At 36.5% G+C, this 18813-nt stretch overlaps 1 protein-coding gene across 4 annotated transcripts in view; it reads right to left on the reverse strand.

Annotated features, from left to right (window-relative positions):
* The window catches only part of ERC2 (ELKS/RAB6-interacting/CAST family member 2), a 421289-nt gene that overhangs the window by 245939 nt on the left and 156537 nt on the right, over window positions 1-18813 (reverse strand). For all 4 annotated transcript variants that reach the window (XM_066195344.1, XM_066195345.1, XM_066195346.1 and 1 more), the window contains exon 12: window positions 12914-13107. In XM_066195344.1, coding sequence (XP_066051441.1) covers window positions 12914-13107 — 194 coding nt within the window. The remainder of the gene's footprint in view (window positions 1-12913; window positions 13108-18813) is intronic.

The raw sequence follows: 18813 nt of genomic DNA on the forward strand, positions 1-18813 counted from the left end.
GCTTCACAGTAATTAATTTGCACCTCAACCAGGCACTAGACTTAAAATTAGGTATCTAAATGACAGCAATGCCTAGACCTCTGTTTTCCTCAGCATCCAACAATTTTTCCAAAAAAGCGGCCTCAGAATGCCAGTGCTGGAGTCAACAGACTTCTCAGCTGCTGAAGAACCGTCATCTATGACTGCTAAATATTTAGATACACTTCGTGTATCGCAGATCCAAGCAAGACAGGAAAAGACAAAACATTCTCAAACAACCCTTTAGCTTTATCTCTTATGACATCCAGTCCAAAGGACTTAGAGCCCATCAATCTTCCTGAGCAAACAGCAAGATGCCCTTACCTCAAATGCACTTTTCATTCTTATTTAATCTTTTAACTGAAATGTCTTTGCAGCAAACAGACATCAGGCCGATGGGGACCCAGACCCTGGACCAGCAGAAAGATAAACAGCAAAACAGTAGCACCACTTACTTTCTGCTGGTATGAATGTAATTGTAATGACTACACTTTAACCATGTTTGTGGCTTTTTCTTGTTCTGGAGTAGCACACAAATTGATCTTGCAGGTCTAACTATTGGACATTTAATTCCTCCAGTTCAACTTTTTAAGACAAATACTAAACACTGAGTTTCTGCATGTATCTGAGTAGCATTCAGACTTTATTTTACAGTAGTGTGTGTTGTCTAACCTCCAGTGCTTTCATCTCTTATAGCTATAGAAAATCACACTATTTCATTAAATTCCCTGCTTTAATTAGCCACCTGGGTACCTTGGCCACAAAGCTGGTAATGTCAGCCAAAAATAAGCGCTACATGTTAGTATAGCCCTTACTCTATTTCATAAAGGGTTTTTTTCCCCTCAAAGCATCCAAAAAATGCAGACATGCAAAATACTCCCATGAGCAAAATCTGTAACATTTTCTAAAGGAATATGTCTCTGCAATAATTTTAATCACTTTAAACAGCATTGCAATGGGACCAGCTGTCTGCAAGTCAATCAAAAAATTCTCCAGTGTGCTAAGAATCTGTGCTCCTCAGCAAATAAAAGATAAAAAAATCAGAGTGCAAAGAATGTTTTCAGGGAAACAAGAAAAAAATATCAACCCCAAACCAACCAGATCTATTTTATGAAATACGGTTTAGTCAAAGCCAGTAATCTATATAAAAAAAGAAATTCTAAAAAATATGTTTTAAAATTCAATATAATACACTAATTTTAAATAAAGAAACATAACCCAATATTCTAGGCAGGCACTGTGTAGAATCATCATCATTACTTGAAATTAGTAACTCTTTCTCCTTTATAAATAGTCCACACTTCTACAAAGAATTCACGTATGTGACCAATGAAACAAATCTTAACATTTTACTAGGCACTCTGGGTCTCAGCAGCTAGTCATGCAGAAGACCTGATCCTGTAAATCCCAACCATGTGAATGTCCATTCCAAATTACATTACTTCAGTAAGACTCAGTAGAAATATTCCAAGCAGTTCAGTTCTCACTGTCTTGAGAATCTATGCAGGTGCTTCACTGAGTCATGCCTAAACCAGCATAAGGGTAATTCTTCAAAATTCAAGTCTAATTTCATTGAAATCCAAAAGCTAGAATTTTATTAAGATATAAGCAAGTTAAGTATTGTTTCTGGCATTTTCATGGAATACAAATGCATTTGCTACTACCTATCTAAAGTCCTGGGTTGGACTCTTAAGAGACTAAAATCACCACAAGAGATATTAAGAGGGGTACTGACAGACACATTCCTAACACAAACAAGGACACTGCTTATTCACTTACAGCCCAGAGATGGATTTTGCTGTAGAAAATAGATATCATCATGATAAAAAAACTCTCTACCTGTGACAGGCTGATTTTTTAATATAATAAAGAAAAAATCTCCAACAAAAGCAATTTTTTCTAAAAGAAAGTCCTCATGCTTGACTGCGGAACTGATTTAATAAGCAAGACTATAGTCACTGTAAGTTTTATAATATGGTAATAAAAAAACGAAGCAGGGACTTCCTGTGCTATTTGCATTTAAAACTTTCACATTGGGGTTTTTTTTTCCCCAATCAAGATTATATAATCTAAAGATTTGTTAGTGTCCAAGACATCATCTAAAATCTGGTGTCTCTTTATTCTTAGCTTATTTTTCTTTTGGTAACTAATACAATTATCACACTGATAGCAAATTAAATACCTTAAATGAATAAACAAAAGCAAGTATCCCAACCAGTAAGAAATTAATTTGTCTATCAAATTTAAACATTAAGAGCAGAAATACTCCTACAGTTGAAGACCCTTTAAAAAGCTCACAGTTTAATACAGACCACTACATAGGCAGTGGGGAAGAAAGTGTTTTGAATGAAAACTTCTTAAGGGAGAAATAAATAATAAATAAATAAGCATTCCTTGCTTTTGTTAAACATACTCAAAAGAAAACAAACAAACAAAATCAAGAATTTTTTCCATGTCTGTTTTCACAAAGGCCACATCACTTTGGGAGGAATACTTCATTCCAAATCTCAAGGAATTCCTTTATTTGCATATCTGACTAACCTATAGTCGTCCTATAGAAAAAAAAGAAACCTATATATCCTGTCTCAGCATTTCCCTTCTTGCCCTCATAATTCCAAAGCCGAAAATCTAGCAGACCTTATTCCTTCTTTTTTCCTTTGCTCTTTAAAAGAACCACATTTTCCCCTCTCTCTTTCCCACTGAAAAGGAGCAGGAGCAAGACTTCAACTCCCTTTACAATTGCTTAAACTCCTAACCTGTGTGACAACACAATCTATAACCCCACAAAATTTTATTTTTACAATTGTGCCATTAGATCTTGTAACTAAAAAAACCCTGTTCTACAGTGACATAAAGGGACGTAGCTCAGCTTCCTTAGCACATCTATTATCATTTGGGATGAGAAAGCAAGCTTGAGTGGATGCCCCCTGGAGAGACAGGAAAATGTTATCAGCTTGCGGCTGGATCTCCCCTGTTACCAGGAAAGCTAATGGCACATTAAGACCTTCCCATAGGAACAAAGCTTATGAAAATTAGTAAAATTTTGGTGCCTTTTGAGCAAGAGAATTTGGAGGCAGGAAATTCTGGTTGACCTTGGGCAGACTGACTTTAGGTAATAAAGGGCACTATTTTCCACATGCCTGAGAAAATACTACTGCAAGAAATTAATATTATCTCTGACTGAAGAAGAATGCTTGCTCTTCTTCCTGCCATTCACCTGATGCTGAGACTATGACAAACTCCACATCACAGTTCATTCTGCTCATCTGAACTGGGAGAAACACCCGTGTGTTCTCTCCACATCTCTTTGACAGAAAGAACTGGAAACAAAATGACCAACAGAAGCATGGGACAAAAAAAAAAAAATACAAACCAAGCAAAATTAAAATTTAAAAATATCTAAAAAAAAAAAATTAATTCCTATATCCCTAATTCTCCAGTTGAATTCAAAAAGGTCATCATTCCCAGAATTAGCAGCTAAGATAAATGAATTTTAGTATATTCAACGTTTTCATTACATTCCCAGCTCCTATTACTGACAGGTTACATAACTATTTCAGTTTCACCCAAAGGAGCAGGCTTGTAGCCCACAGAGACCTGTAGCTCTCAAAAAAACCCTTCTTCCCATCCCCTTATACTCCTCCAGCTTTAAAATCTCATCATTTCAATTGCCTAAAGGCTGGGTCAGGTTTCTTAACTCACATTATGACAATTTTTCAGTGACACAATTATTTTGCCTCTAATGCACCACAAAAGAATATTACTGTCCTGGGACAACTGAGAACTCTGCCTGGTAGAAATAAAGCAAGCGTCACAGAAATCACTGAAACATTTCTCACCTCAGAGGCAAAAATGTGGGAGGAAGGGTTTACCTAACACACACACTCTGGGAAGTTTTCCAAAATCTTTATTTAAGAAGTGTTTAGTCTGACACAGTTCCCTCCAAAGCCCTGGAGAGATGCTAGAAATATCCACATGAGGATAATGCATGAATGAAAGAGACGTACTAAAATCCTGTTCCAAACTATGGTTCATGTCACTTTGTTTCAAGGCAGATCCGCAGAGCGAGCACAGAAACTCCGACCCAGCGCAGTGCACTGCTGTCTTCCTCAGCACATTCCTGCTGGGTGACACTTTACATGAACATGTGTGAAATTCGGACCACAAGACTCATCTGTCACACATCCTTCTCCTACACCCAGGATTGTCGTGCATTTTCCTCTGATGTTCTTCTTTAAAAAAAGTCACTGCTGATGACAGCACTCTAGATGAGAAGGATATTTGATCTGATTTAATACGGCAATTGCTTGCTCAGCTATTTTTATAATTGAGACCATTAGCAATAGCTGTAACCAGTTACTGGAAATAGTTTGTTGCCTGAAATTTGCAACCAAGAAGTTGCAGCCCTGCTACTGCAACTACCCCATCAGGTCCTTCCCAGCTGTAGTCCAGGAAAGCTGTTTTCTTTAAAATACCAAATTAACAAAGCATCTCCACACAAACAAACAAAGAAACAAACAGGAAAAAAAAGCTCCACCACCTCCTGACTCTTTCCAGTTTTTCTCCGCATCCAACTGCTCCACAGCATGTCCAGCTCAGCCTGACAGCAATCAGGATCACATCTCCTCTGCAGCACTCCATGTTTCATTGCAAATTTCTTCTGGATCAAATCTTTTGACTGCAACTCCTGGCTCACCCTAGAAGTTCTCAGGATCCATTCAGCAATCATCATCCATTACATAAACCATGCTTTCCATACTTTTGCAGTAACCTCTTCAGACCTCCAAATAAATCAGGCACACTTTTTACGATTCTTGTTTAGATGTACAAACTTCCCCTTATTATAAATTCAGATCAGAGCACCATCATGTTGCCCAGGCATGATGCTCCTGCATTGTGAAAGCAAACAAAGGAGTGGAAGGAGCAGTTCCACCAACAGCCCAATTCCTAAATTTAGTGTCCCTGTCTCTTTTCAGTCACAGCTTTTTGAGGGCAAGCTGTGCTATCTCACAATGATTCTTCACTCACACATCCCTCCACCATGCACAGGGAATCCTGACAGCACTGAGCCCGGGCAGTCACCAAGCTCCCCAGGGAGGGCTCTGGGGCTACTTTATGCACAGGTTTAAGAGGTAAAGAAATCTGCTCCCTGGTTCTTGCCCCTGAGGAAAACTAGTGGAGGCAGGAGGTCTGGAGAAGCACAAGAAATACTGATGTCTTAAACCAGTAATCACGACAGGGAAGAGTAACAGCTCCTTCTGTTCTCTCTTTCCCAACACAGAGTTGTTGGTGTCACAACCAACCAAATCCAAAGTTGATATTTTTCCTTCAGCAAGGTAGAGCTCTTTCCTCCTCATATCCACTTCATTCTGCAAAACCATTTACTTTACAGAGTATTGACCCTCCCAATCAAATCTCAAAAAAGGCAAATCACTGAGAAATTACAAAATATCCTTCCCTCTTTAAATAAGTCCTTTCTATTTTAATGTTTGCATGGCTTTCAGCAAACTGAAAGGGAAATCTTGCCCCAGGGCCCTGTTTGTATCTTATTATTGTTCATCACTATGATTTCTGCTTATTTTGTAATATAATATTTTCCCCTTTTTTCCCTTAGAGTACCAAAGATATGAACTTTCTACTTTACTATTTCTTAAAAAATGAAATTTACAAAAGTTTAAAACCACACATAAAATCAGACAAATTTAAATATCATCTCAAAATGTTTAAATGCTAAAACATTGGTTCTGCATATGTAGCAAACAGACTAAAAGAGAATGACATGTCAGCAATCTGCCTGTTTTCCAACGTGACAACTATGTTTCTCACTCAGAATAACCAAACCCTCAGAAGAGTAATGTATATCACAGATTCTCTCAGTTTTCAGTGGTACACTATCTCAATTTCTCCAGGGAAATTATCTTTGAACAACATATCACTCTGTCCTTGGAACCATCAAACTGACATTTGACAAAACTGTGGATGGCTTGTAGGTTAAATTTAAAACTCCACTGAACCTTCCCTTGCACATCTCACTGATTTCTGGCCTCCCACAGAAACAATTCAGAAGGCCAACAGCAGAGCTGGTGGGAAACTTCCTAGCACTGGTCAGTACAATTCACATGGAAAAAATATCCAACTCCTCCTTAGCTGCAGGTAGAAAAGTTTGGGGAGCATGTAACCTGCTGCAGCCTAAAGGTGCGGGGATGTCACTGTACTGATGGTTGTACTCTGAATATTTGTACCTTGTACAGGCAGGTGCACATGGGGGCATTATGCCAATGTATTGGATTTTCTTGTTTGTCATCAGTATCGATAGCCTACCACGTCATAAAACAGATGCAGCATTTTTCTAACCATAACAACCCCATGGGAGTATGGTTGACTAAAATGACAGTGAAGAACATACTGACCAGCAGAAATTATGGAACTTAATAGACCTGTTTCCTAAATTAAATTTTGACCTTAATGAAGATTCAAGCTGAGAAAACTCAAATTCTAATCATACTCTACAACTTATCTGGGACTCTAGGGATGCAAGTTGGCAGGGTTACGAGGACAGTTTGCTTCAACAAGGTCAGTTGGTTTTTTAGGTCAATAAAACATAACAGAAATTGCACCTTCAACTGCTGAACAAATGTTTCTGCATACCAATCATCGAATTTCAGTGAAATCAACCATAATGACAATCACAAAGCATAATGCCTTTCTTTAGGCTCTCTTAAGCTAGAGAGATTTTCAATCAATGTTGAGTATGCTCTGATAGAAATGAAAAGTGGTCACATTCAGACAATAATTTCATCATGGCCACCTCCATAATGCATTTAATTAACTTCTGGAAGAAAGAAAGATTCTGAAAATAAATTGCTGAAGTATTTTCACAATCTGGGTGTAATACCTATCCCTTCAAGCACATAAAAATGTGCTTGAAGAAGACAGACAATAAATTTAGGGTTCATCCAAATCCGTACTGCAATCAATAAGCCTCAAATTTCAGAAACAAAACTTTTCAGCTGGAAAAGTAACTTGTGATTGTGACATGCACTAAAGTACATCGGGGGGAAAAGAAACTTGTGTCAATCTTTTTGCAATGAACCATGTTGAGCTGTGCAATTTGAAGACTTCTCTGAAGACGTCTGAACTGTGAAATGTGAATTGTGCTTGTTTTTGAGGCTGAGACCAAAACTGTCCCAAGAGAAAATACACGTTTTAAGATGTTATAAGACTTGCTAACTTACAATTTACCGCCACCCATAAGCACATCAAGGCCCACTAAGAGAAAAAAATTTCAACTAATCAATTTTTACTTCCAACAAGCACCACAAGACATGTAATACTTGAAAAGTTTACTCAGAAACCGTGTGTAAAGACAAATGCCAGCTAAACTAATCTACAGCCTGAAAGAATTTAAAACATGAACATGGCTAGGTGAGCTTATATACAAACACAGCATAAAAACACACACAGACAACTCCTTTACAGTTACGTGCTGGTCCAGCAAAAACAGCTAAAAGTTTGTGAACTACTGCAACTCCCCATATTCTGTTTTAAGCAGTGAAGGGGCAATGGCAAAGTATTAAGAATAAGTCTCTGATCTTAGGTATAAATCTCTCTGTATACAATTGTCCCTGTTCATTACCTGCTTGGTTGGGTTATCTACTAAAAAGTTATTTTGAATGTTGAACTCCCTAAACAAAGATAACGTAAGCAAAACTGAAAGAAAAAATCTTCACACAAAACAACATATGCATTGAATATGTTGTTAATGAACATTTTTTTCTTATAGGCATTCAAGAAAAAGATTCATTTAGGGGAAAGTTTCTGGTCTAGAAATGAAATGACCAAAAACTTCACAATAGGGACAAGCAGAATAAAAACAACAAAATACAAACAGAAGTTAATAATGTGGAATCAAAACAACCAAATAAAGGAAGCATCAATGAGAACCTTCATTGTGGAAGGAGCATTAAGTAGGAGAGCAGAAAATACTGACCTGGAAGTCAAGCTGGTTGAAGTAGGGATGAAAGCAGCAGTTTGGAGAAAAACAGATAGGGAGGAAGACAGCAAAAGAGAATAAAGGGAGGAACACATTAGTTCTTTGAAAATATAACAAGCAGATGTTATATTAACAGATTATTTAAAAAAAAAAAAAGAAAAAGAAAGAAAAAAGGGAAGGGAAGGGAAGGGAAGGAAAAGCAAGAGCTAAAATGAAATTTCTGCAGAGCTATAGTCTTCCTGTACACTGAAGAAAATAAGCTTTAAAACAAAAGCTTGTCATGGGTGGACAGTGGAAAGACATCCATATTTATAACCATCCAAATTCCAAATTCATATACACACCAAACAGAACAAATAAATTACATGAATATTAGTAGCATTTGCTGCCACACAAACATCTTGTTATATTGCACAGTCTTTCATTTGAACTATCATAGGCTGGTGACCCTCATTCATCAAGTCTTCCAATGGGAGTCAAAGCAGCTAAACAATTTGGCAACTTGTTCAAAGATATTTAAAGTTCGCAAAGCACTGTAGTTAATAATCAAGGATGAAGATTCGACACCCCACCCCACCCAGGAAATGCAGCCCATTCCAATGCTGACAGCAAATTTTTAATTCAGTATGAAGAAGAGAATTAATACTTCAGCACTGAAAATACTCTGATTTTTGATAACTTTATTTGTTAAAAAAATACCTAACACACCCTTTTAAAATAAGTAAGGCCAAAACAATCCCCACCCAGCTAGACCAGTCCTTAAATCTGTCCCTGACACACAGCATTTTATGCATTTAGGAAAAGTAGCATATTCAACAGCCATAAAAGTACTTTCTTTAAAATGCAATTATTCCACATGCTGATGTTTTATATCTTGTGCAATGACTTGTCACTGCTGTGTGGACTTACCTTCAAGACAATTCAAATCCAAATCAATTCAAAATTAATTACTTATAGTCTGAATACCCCAAGAGCTTGAATACACATCTATAGTGGTATATACAAACTGCATACAAGAAGTATATAATGAAAAAAAAAAAAACCCTTCAAACAAAGGTTTTTCTCATAGCTAGTATAATATTTTTAAATGGACTTTCACATTGTTGCAATCTTTGCTGAGAAGTTACACTTAGCCAAGCAATTGATCAAGTATCTCGCATTCCACTGGAGAAAAAAGGATCCAAGATTTTGCAATCCTCGTCATGTAGTCATCCCTTTCTTTCTCTCTTCAGTCTAAATTTACCAACGGATAATTCATACTGAATTCTGTGCCAGTGCTCCTTTCCTGAAATCACTCTTCTTCCCCTGCAGTGCTTGCCCCTTCCCATATTTATACAGAACACGCATCCCTACAGAGCTATGTTTTACCAGAGAAATAAACCACTGTTGCTTAGACTCCTCTTGTGTCATAAGCACTTCGTTCCTTCTCAACAGCCCTCTCTGCACCTGTTTCCAGTTTTAATTCAACTTCCTGGCATACAACTGATCAGAAGTACACAGCAGCATTCCACACAGAGCCTTGCCAGCAGCTGATGACATTAATACCTTCCTATCCTTACTGCAGATATTTATTCTGACATTATCAGGCTTCACTCCTCATTATTTTGATCTCTGTTTCATTATTTAGATCACTCATAATGACACAGCCATAAGCAAATTCACCCAATCTTTCTTTTCCTGAACTGTATCAAGGATTATCCTTAGGTTATATCAGGCAGCCTTACTGGTCCTAACTTCACAAACATGCATTTTTATGCCGTTGTATTTCACTTCATTTTGTGATTCAAACTCTCTCTCACATTTCATAAAAGTACTTCTCATACTAACACCATTAATTAAAGCTTTAAACAATATACTCCTTCAATCCTGACAGCTCTGTTTTAGCTGAAGCCCTCTCTCCTTGGTGAGGCTCTTTGCATTAAAACTTGAGCTGATCACTACCTTATCCAGTTTCATTTACTTTACAAAAAACCCCATGAAAATAAAAACCAAAAAACCCTGAAGCACATTTCCTTCATCAAGAAAACCAAAGAAAAACAGCAGGCTAAGTTTAACAAAAGCACACTATACGTTAAATGTAATATCTTGCATTTAATTTTAAACTTATTTTAATTAGAAACAGATAAATTGTGAAAATTGTCATAAAAGTTGTCAAATAGTTTTAGTATAGAAGAAGGAGTAGGTTCTCCTGTGTAGAAACAAGGAACTGTAAAATACAAAGTTAATATAGAGAGAGTAATTTAAGAAACAGACCAACATGATTTTATAGGAGCAGAAATATTAATCTAAAGTGATGATGCTCAGGAGTGTGACAGTTTCTGAGCCAAGAAAATCACATTAAAACCAAAAGAATTACCATTCATATGAAGACTTCTTCATAATTATTAATAATGTTCATCTGCCAAGCACGCACTTATAAATTTAACTGCCCGTATCTCAAAGCAGATGTTTCTACCCCTGAGTATTTGACACTTAGTGTGTCAATACTAGTAGAACATTAGTATTCATCATCTTGTTCTAACTTTTGTTTGAATTTGTAAATTATAACTTTATTACAACCATTTTTACTTTTCAAACTTATTTATACAAGCACACTTCATTATGTTGAAGAATTTATATATGAATATAATAAATATTGAGAGGTTACCACAACTTGTGATAGTCTAGATTATCACTTCCTCAGAAATTTATGTCGATATATTTTGAAAATTTATGTTGTTGCAATTATCTTGCAATGTAAAGATGTTGGCATAGCAGTGAGCATGGATCCCAGCAAGTTATGAATGAATAAATGCATTTTAACATCACATTCATTTTCCTACAGGACCTCGGAGATGCCCTTGCATCTGAAGTTTGAGGAAATGTCAAATATATGCTCAAGGTCCACAGCAAAGTTTAACCACTCCATCACATTGTAACTATAGTACATCCTCTTCAGATGTCTGCTCGCTCAGCAGTACCACATTATTTTCTGAAAAGTTATTTCAGGGTCAACACCCTCATCAACACTAACAGATTAGAAATTGGTGTTACAAAACTTCACTGCTAAGAGCAGAACAAATTTGAAAGGAAAATGAATATAAAAATAGAAAATTCTCTCCGTTGCATCACCCAGTACAGGATTCTCAGGCAATAAGAACAGATTGTATGCTGACAATGCTGTACCACTATCTCTGCACCCCTTAGTTCCTTGTATCTTTGTAATTGTTTTGTAATCAATAATTCTCAATTCAAATTAATTTACTGCTCTCTATCAATTCTTTATCCTTTTTTACATAAACTATTTAAATTAAATTAACACTTCCAGAAATTTGAGATCACAAGCTTCAGTACTTCATCATGATCATCTTTTAATTTTGTCATTTTAATATTCAACACGTTCATGATTGCTATCTAATAAAGGACTTAAGATTACCCTCTTGAACAGAAGATTGCTGTGCCTACTGTTGAGTCTGGTGTCACACAATAATTCAGTTTTACAGTGCAAGGAGGGGATCAGTTGCTGTTTACACCTGGTGGTCACACCTAGTGACTGGACCTGAAGGTGCCCCTGCACCACTGCATGGAAAAGGCAGCACTTTCTCCATCCACACAAAACCCCTAAATGTGGTGTCTTTTCCAATATGCTGCTTTAGCATTTTGGAGAGAGTAGGCAGAGCTCACAGGCACAGTGCACAGAGTGACCACTCTTAATTACTCACTTCCTCTGGGACCTCCTTTACACATTGGAAGAGATGCAAACAATTGAGTATTCCAAACTCTGATGTGGTGAGAGACAACTGTCAATTGAAGTTATCCTTATGTAAATAATCAGTTCTATTTTAAATACGGATCTTCTCTCACTTTGAATTTCAGGTCTCCAGTCTCATGACATTTAACCATTACTAAACTTCACCAAACATCTGCAAAGACTAACAAGTTTTGGCAGCAGGTAGCTGTGAAGGTTAAGTCATCCTCAGTAAAAGGTGCACTACACATCCTTCTTTCCATGCTAGCTGTTTTCTGCCCCCCAAGGTAACCAACATTTCTGACGTGTTCCTCTCTCTCATGATAATGCTCCCTAATGGATGCTTTGTCTTGACTGGAACTATAGCAATGATCACAAAAATAAAATCACTTTAACTTCTTTTTTGGAACCATGAAACAGTTTTCTTCTGACTTCATCACAAGCAAACAATTTTATAAATTATTTGAAAACACAGAAATCCTTCCTTCTTTCAAGCAGGAGTGTCTAATTAAAGGAAGAGAACAAAGAAAACAGATCAGTCAAATAAGTAGCAGGACACCATAAGGGAGAAGGTTCCAAGATCTATTTAATTTACAAAGGGCATGAGACAAATCCCAAATCCCTCCTCTCTCCATTATGGAAAGCCTCTACAACCTTCCCAGACACAAGACAATCACTGCCTGGTCAACATCAGAAAATATTCTTTTGAAGCAAACAAAGATTATGGGAACACTGAGAAATAGTTACAATTATTACTCAATAGTCATGAGACAGGTTAGAAATACTTACCAATACTTTTCAGGACCTCTGAGAATGACGGATGGTGTTCACACTTGAAGAAACATGTGGGGACAGGTCTGATTCACCAGTTACTAAAAGACAGGCTTGTTTCCCGACAGGGTTTTCTGGGGTGGGGGTTGTTGTGCCTGTAAATTGCACGTGACTTTTCCCATATATGCTTGTTTTATTAAGAGTATTAGAAAATGGAAACCTTAAATTTTTCCAAAGTCAGCCAGCAGGAGATGTAGTTCTCAAGTAGCCCTTTTTTGTTCTTTTATAAAGCATAACAAACATTCTCTTTAAAAAATACTCTGATTTTAATGTCTCTGTTTCTGAAATGAAGATCAAGTAAGCAAAAATGCTACTCAATTTCAGACAAATAATACAAAAATTACCTTTCTAACTCAGCAATTTTCTTATCTTTGTCATTCTTCTCATTCTCTACTTCCTTGAGTATTTCTAGAAGTCTGTCAACCTCAGCCTGAGCTTTGCCACATTCTTCTCTATAGTACGATGCCTCTTTGTCAAGCTGTTTCATTCTGTCCGCAAATTCTGGGTTCATCCGTGCCTCCTCTTCAGCTTCATGAGCCTTCAGAATCAATATTTCAAAAAAGATAAGGATGACAATAACTTAAATAGCTTTAAGAGCTTTACTCCTTCAGTCTTGGAGTTCAAGTTTTCATTAAAAAGGATTATGGGTATTCCTGTCTGATGATGCTTTTCTATAAATGCATTATAAAAAGAAATGAAAATAACTACATAGTCAAATTCTATCATCCTGAAAAGGGAGGAAACTAAATAAGGGGGTTTTTTACATATTAAAGTGACCCCATTTTAAAGGCACTTTTTCAAATTTTAGAAGAACTCACCTTGGAATTCACTAAACTCATGTTAAGCTCAGTGTGTTCTGAATATATAGACAATCTCTTAACAAACCATGTCCTCTTCCCTAGATATAAACATACACACTTTGTCCATGTATAAATATACAAATACAGATACATATGTATATATTGTATATATCTGTATCACCAGATGTCTCAATTGCAGTTTCATACAAAGCATTTAAAATAAAGAAATTGTTTTTAATGCAGAAGTGATTTTAAGACAAACCAATAAACTAAGAAGCTGTTTTCAGCAGACATCTTACCCAGTAATCCTTTTTATCTTATCATTAATACTTAACCTGAAACATCAGAGGGACAAGCCCATTGGTGAAAACAGCACAAACCTGGCAAACACATGCATGGATGGGTGGCAGTTTCACAGACAAGAGAGGACGCAATGAAAACAACAACAGTGCAGAGCCCAGTCCGGCTCCCATCAAACCTCATGGCAAAAACCCAATTAACTTCAATGGGAGCATGACCTGGCACCGAGTGCTTTAAACTGTTGGCTGGAATAATCACAGACAGATGGAAACAACGATGCACTGCAATGCTTAGCCTACCCCTTGCTTCCCATTATTCCTAATTGGCATCTTGAAAGAGCAGGCAAGGAAAAAACAAGTAGTTTAAGGCAGTGCACATTAAACATAGAAAATTCAGGTAACATACAGGATTTTTACAGAAATTCATGACATTTAGAACTGAAGCTCCTCCAACTATCTTAGTACACCGAGAAGACGTGGACTTACTTATTCTTAATTTCAGGGAATGGACAATGCAAGCAAGCAATGAAAGAAATGCAGATCAAAATGACGCATGCATGTTTGGGAAAGAATTAATATAAACTACAGACACTAAAAGGTCCATATTCTTTGCAATGGTTAACATTTTCTGTATAAATGAAGAACAAGTCTGAGTTTACTACAAACACAACCAAAAAAATGAAATTAGTACAGAAGAAACTTAGGAGGTTTGCATGTAACATATCATTTAAGCATGAGGATAATAAGAAAAACATAGCAGATTTGAAGTGTTATTTATCCCACTCAGAGGTTTTTATTCAGAAGAAATATTTCATCAACAAAAGAAGGGAATGACATGAGGAGCCTAAAAAACCTACTGACCTTGCTCTTCAAAATCTGTGCTTTGATACATGCTCCAGTCCTGAATTCCATGCAGATGCAGGACTTTTTAAACCTAGAACTTGCTTCAAGGTAACATCCAAGAGCATCTTGATTTTGTATCCTAAGTTTGAGTGAGATGCCAGCAACAGATTCCTTTTCAGGCTCATAATCTTCCTTAATAATAAACTTGGATTTCATTTATACTGGTTGTTAATTGTATGAAGAAATTTACTTTCAACTAGCTTTGTAATTTTTGAAGTCAATGTAATACTAAGACTCAAGGCCAATTATCTGAGAAAACACTTTGATTGTCCGTCAGTGATATTATACCCCTTTTTATCGTTATGTAATTTTGCAAGGAATAAATTAATTCCATCAGTAATTTCACCCTAGAAAAACAAATAAAACCCAACTTCCACCTTCAAGATACTAAAGAAATTTATGCAAAAAGCATATTGTTCCCTATTCTTCAGATTTCTCCTCCTCTCCCAAAGGTAAATCCAGAATTTCACAGTTCCTCTCGAAAGGCTATTGCTCTTTCATGTAACCCCTTGTCACTTTCTGTCCTTTTCCTTTACTTTAGTACACAATTAATTACATATAAGCCTTGCTGTCTCACAGAGAGGAAAAAAACCCGCCTTCCTTCCTCTAACCAGTCTTCACTCTACCATAAAGTAAGTCTCAGCTATAGCCCAAACTCTTTTTCCCATGTACCTATTATCCCAGGGCAAGAAGCAATGAAGATGAGAGAGAGAAGCCTGTCTCTTTTTTTTATGTCTCATTGCCACATTGCACTTTCCACAAGGAGAGTGCATAACTGGGCAAGAACATGATAGCATCAGCAATGCAGAGGTGCCAAATGTTCTACTACCATGGAGTACTCCTGTCACACAGCAACTGAGAAATGTACTGAAAAAATTATCTACTGCACAGCTGATAAGCAAATCATCACCTGAAATAGTAGATATATTCCTCAGTTTAGCCCTTTAAATCTTTGCTCAACAGCATGTTAAGGATATCAACATGAAGTTGCAAAATTGTTTTCAGCTCCTGTGTTTTCTGTGGTACTCATGCTATTCCATATTTGTGGGATGTGCTTTTGGAAAATTCTGCAGCACAAACTGGGTCACTGCATCTCCCCAACATGAAGTGGAACTTCTAAGGTATGATTAAATGTGATTAAGCATCCATCCAATGTCACATATAAAACAATGCAAGCATTCAGTTACTACAAGGTTATTCTTATTTAAAAAAAAAAAAGAAAAAAAGAAAAAAAGAAAAAAAAAACAGTATTGCAAACTAGCAATTCAGCTGATTGCCTCTACTTTTTAAAGCACTTAGAGAATCTTTTTTGGACTATTGGCGGGAGCCAGATTTCTACAAGGGTATTGCCCAAATGAAGAAGTAAAGGTAAGTTAGTTTAAAAGGGAGAGAAAGAACAAAAAACTATTTTTACAAAGTGCTTTCTGCAGGTGGTTCTTTAAGCTGCAATTCCCTTTAAGAGAATCCTCACATTGTAAACAAAGCTGCTGATACTAGAAAAGAGCAAAACAGAATCCATCTGACACTGCCAGAACAAAGGCACAGAATTACTTTTAAGGCCCCATTTTATTTTATGGCTTTGAAAGATGTGTTTGGATCTGAACTAGGCACCTTTTTGAATTTGTTGTGTACAGATCAGGGGTGATTTTCTGACAGATGGAACTTGACTTTTGAGGTCAAACAGTAGGCCCAAAGGAGTAAAAAGGCAGCTCAGTTGATATTGACCCTGCTCCTGCCAGGACAGGCCAGATTTCTTTGGCTTTTTTTAGGCTGTAGGCTGAACAGTTGGATCAGTTCTAGAGAGAAGCTGCATGGTTATCATGCGAATCAGATAGTCTCTGCCTACTTCTGCTGGTCTCTCCTTTTTCTGGTTAATTTCTGTCCCCTGTTTACTCCCTAAGTTCTCCATTACCTTGGAAAACACATTTTCTATTTCTATAGGGCTTTTATGGGTAAGAGGGACTGGTCTATCTGTATCTTTCAGCTTTCTTAAATCTGTATCTGCAAATGATAACCCTTGTGTGGGCAGATTAGCTTAATTTAAAACTAACCCGCTCACTTTATGATGCTTTTTCTCCCAATATTACAACAGCGATGTTCTACGTTATTTTTACAACTGAGTAAAAATAGCACATCACTCTCTCATTAGAATTTCACAAATTTTTACATTAATTATACATCTGTTCTGATCTTTGCTTCATAAGCACTGCAAACGCTTTAGAAGAAAAGTAACGTTTCCTTATGTAAACCACAAATTTCCTACAGAAACATCATAACAGTGTGGCACAGACATGCAACATGAATTATTTAGGCTATTAAAGTCTTATGGTACAGTCATGCATGTATTATTCTGCATAACAGAAATGGATGGATAGATGAGTATTTCATTTTTAAAGCTTCAGACATGAACATACACAGAAATCAAGTGGGTACTTAAAATTAAAAAAAAAAAAAAGAAAAGGAACAGCAGAATTTACATGCAACATATTACTTTGTAAGATCCTTCAAATTTTACTACTTTCAAAAATAAATGGGAAAAAAGATTGCTCTCACATGAAGTTTCTTGTCCCCTTAAAACTCAGGAGGTTTTCATTTAACTTTAGCAACTGCTCTAAGTAATTTACAGGGCATTCTACAAGTACTTTAAATTTTAATCTAACATTTCTCTGAAAGAAGATCTTGGAAAATTTAGCCTTCCATATTCAGAAAAAGGTTCACCAGCACAAAGGCAATAATGTAATTTCTTATAATCAATTTTTCACAAAATCTCACTTGGTATTTCAAAAAGTTCACCTTTAAAGCATGAAGAAATGTATTTCTAATTCTATTTACAACTTATTCTCATATATGTAGGAGAAGAAAGAAGATGAGCAAGAGAAGTTTCTTTTTAAAAATCATTCTGTGGGTATAATATGATTGCTGCCTGGTGCCAAAAGAAAAGGATCTTGCATCCATTGTTTTGCAACCTCCAACAGGCTGTCCCTTTGGAAATTTAACCACGTAAAGGCAAGAAAAAACAGTCAAGAAAAGGGCTGACTTTGGAATACTGCACACAAACAGATTAGGAAGTAACAAATGAATTCTTATACTGCAGAATCACTAATATTGAGCTAGTGATGGCCAGCATTTATGAAAACCAAGCTAAAAACTAACAGTAAAAAGACTCCAGTCTGAAAAGATACACACAGGAGCAGCGCAAATAGTATGAATAGAAACATAACTACCACAAAAGTGGCCCAGGATGATACAGAAAAAAGGGGTGTATCAGTGAAAGGGACAAGCACTTTCTCCAGCACTGTGCCAGAGAGTAGAGGTGATAACACCAGGTTTTATGCTATTGTGCTACAATTTCTGACTAAATTCTAAACACAGGTAACCAGTAATGTAAATGTAAATACAGCACATTCTGTGGGACTCTCTTTTCCCATACAAAAGTCGTGACATATCCATTACATGGTTAGAACTACAAAACCAAACCATAATAGATTCCAAAGCTGGGATCCTGGTCCACAGATCCAGTCATGGCAAAGTTCCCATTGACTCCAGCAATGGCAATTCCTCCTCTAATGTGTAGTATCACATTACTTAAGCTACAAACCCAGTTCTTCTATATATACACTATCCCAATTACATAGTGATTTTGACTAGGATTACTATGTAAACTATCGCTTTTAAATTGCTCTTACAGTTACATCATTCTTCTGTCCTGTGATGCTCACAGCAGATAAAATGTAACAGGCTCAGGCAAAAAAGATGGAAACTCCTCTCTGCAGAGAAAATGTTTGTTGCTGCTCTTCCTCAAATTGAAAAAGGAGTAAAGTCAAAAGAGATATTGTGCAATTAAAGCAGGCATTGGTGAGAATATTAATGCTAAACAAGCCAAAGCAATATTGTGCTTTTGCAAAAACTGTCTTTTGCATTTATCATTTTATAATTCAGCATTTTCTTCTCGTAAATACAAATTTTCCATGTTAATAATGTATATATGCTAAATGTATACATTTACATATATATCCAGTTTTACCCTTTCATGAGTAGAACCGATCTATTGTAGTCACATGGACTTGTGAAATTACTGCCAGTCATTTCCTCGGTATTATTATTCATCTAATTAACTCAGTCACTGAAGATAAACTGAATAAATTAGAAGTTAAATAAGTTTGAAGGATCGAATAAAGTACTGCACAAGGAGGAATCACAAAAGGAAAAGAAATTCTGCATGCATTTTCAAGTGGAGAAGTT

This window comes from Chamaea fasciata, unplaced genomic scaffold (genome assembly GCF_029207755.1).
Source record: "Chamaea fasciata isolate MVZ Bird 193981 ecotype frontalis unplaced genomic scaffold, bChaFas1.0.hap1 SCAF_13, whole genome shotgun sequence".
Classification (NCBI taxonomy): domain Eukaryota; kingdom Metazoa; phylum Chordata; class Aves; order Passeriformes; family Sylviidae; genus Chamaea; species Chamaea fasciata.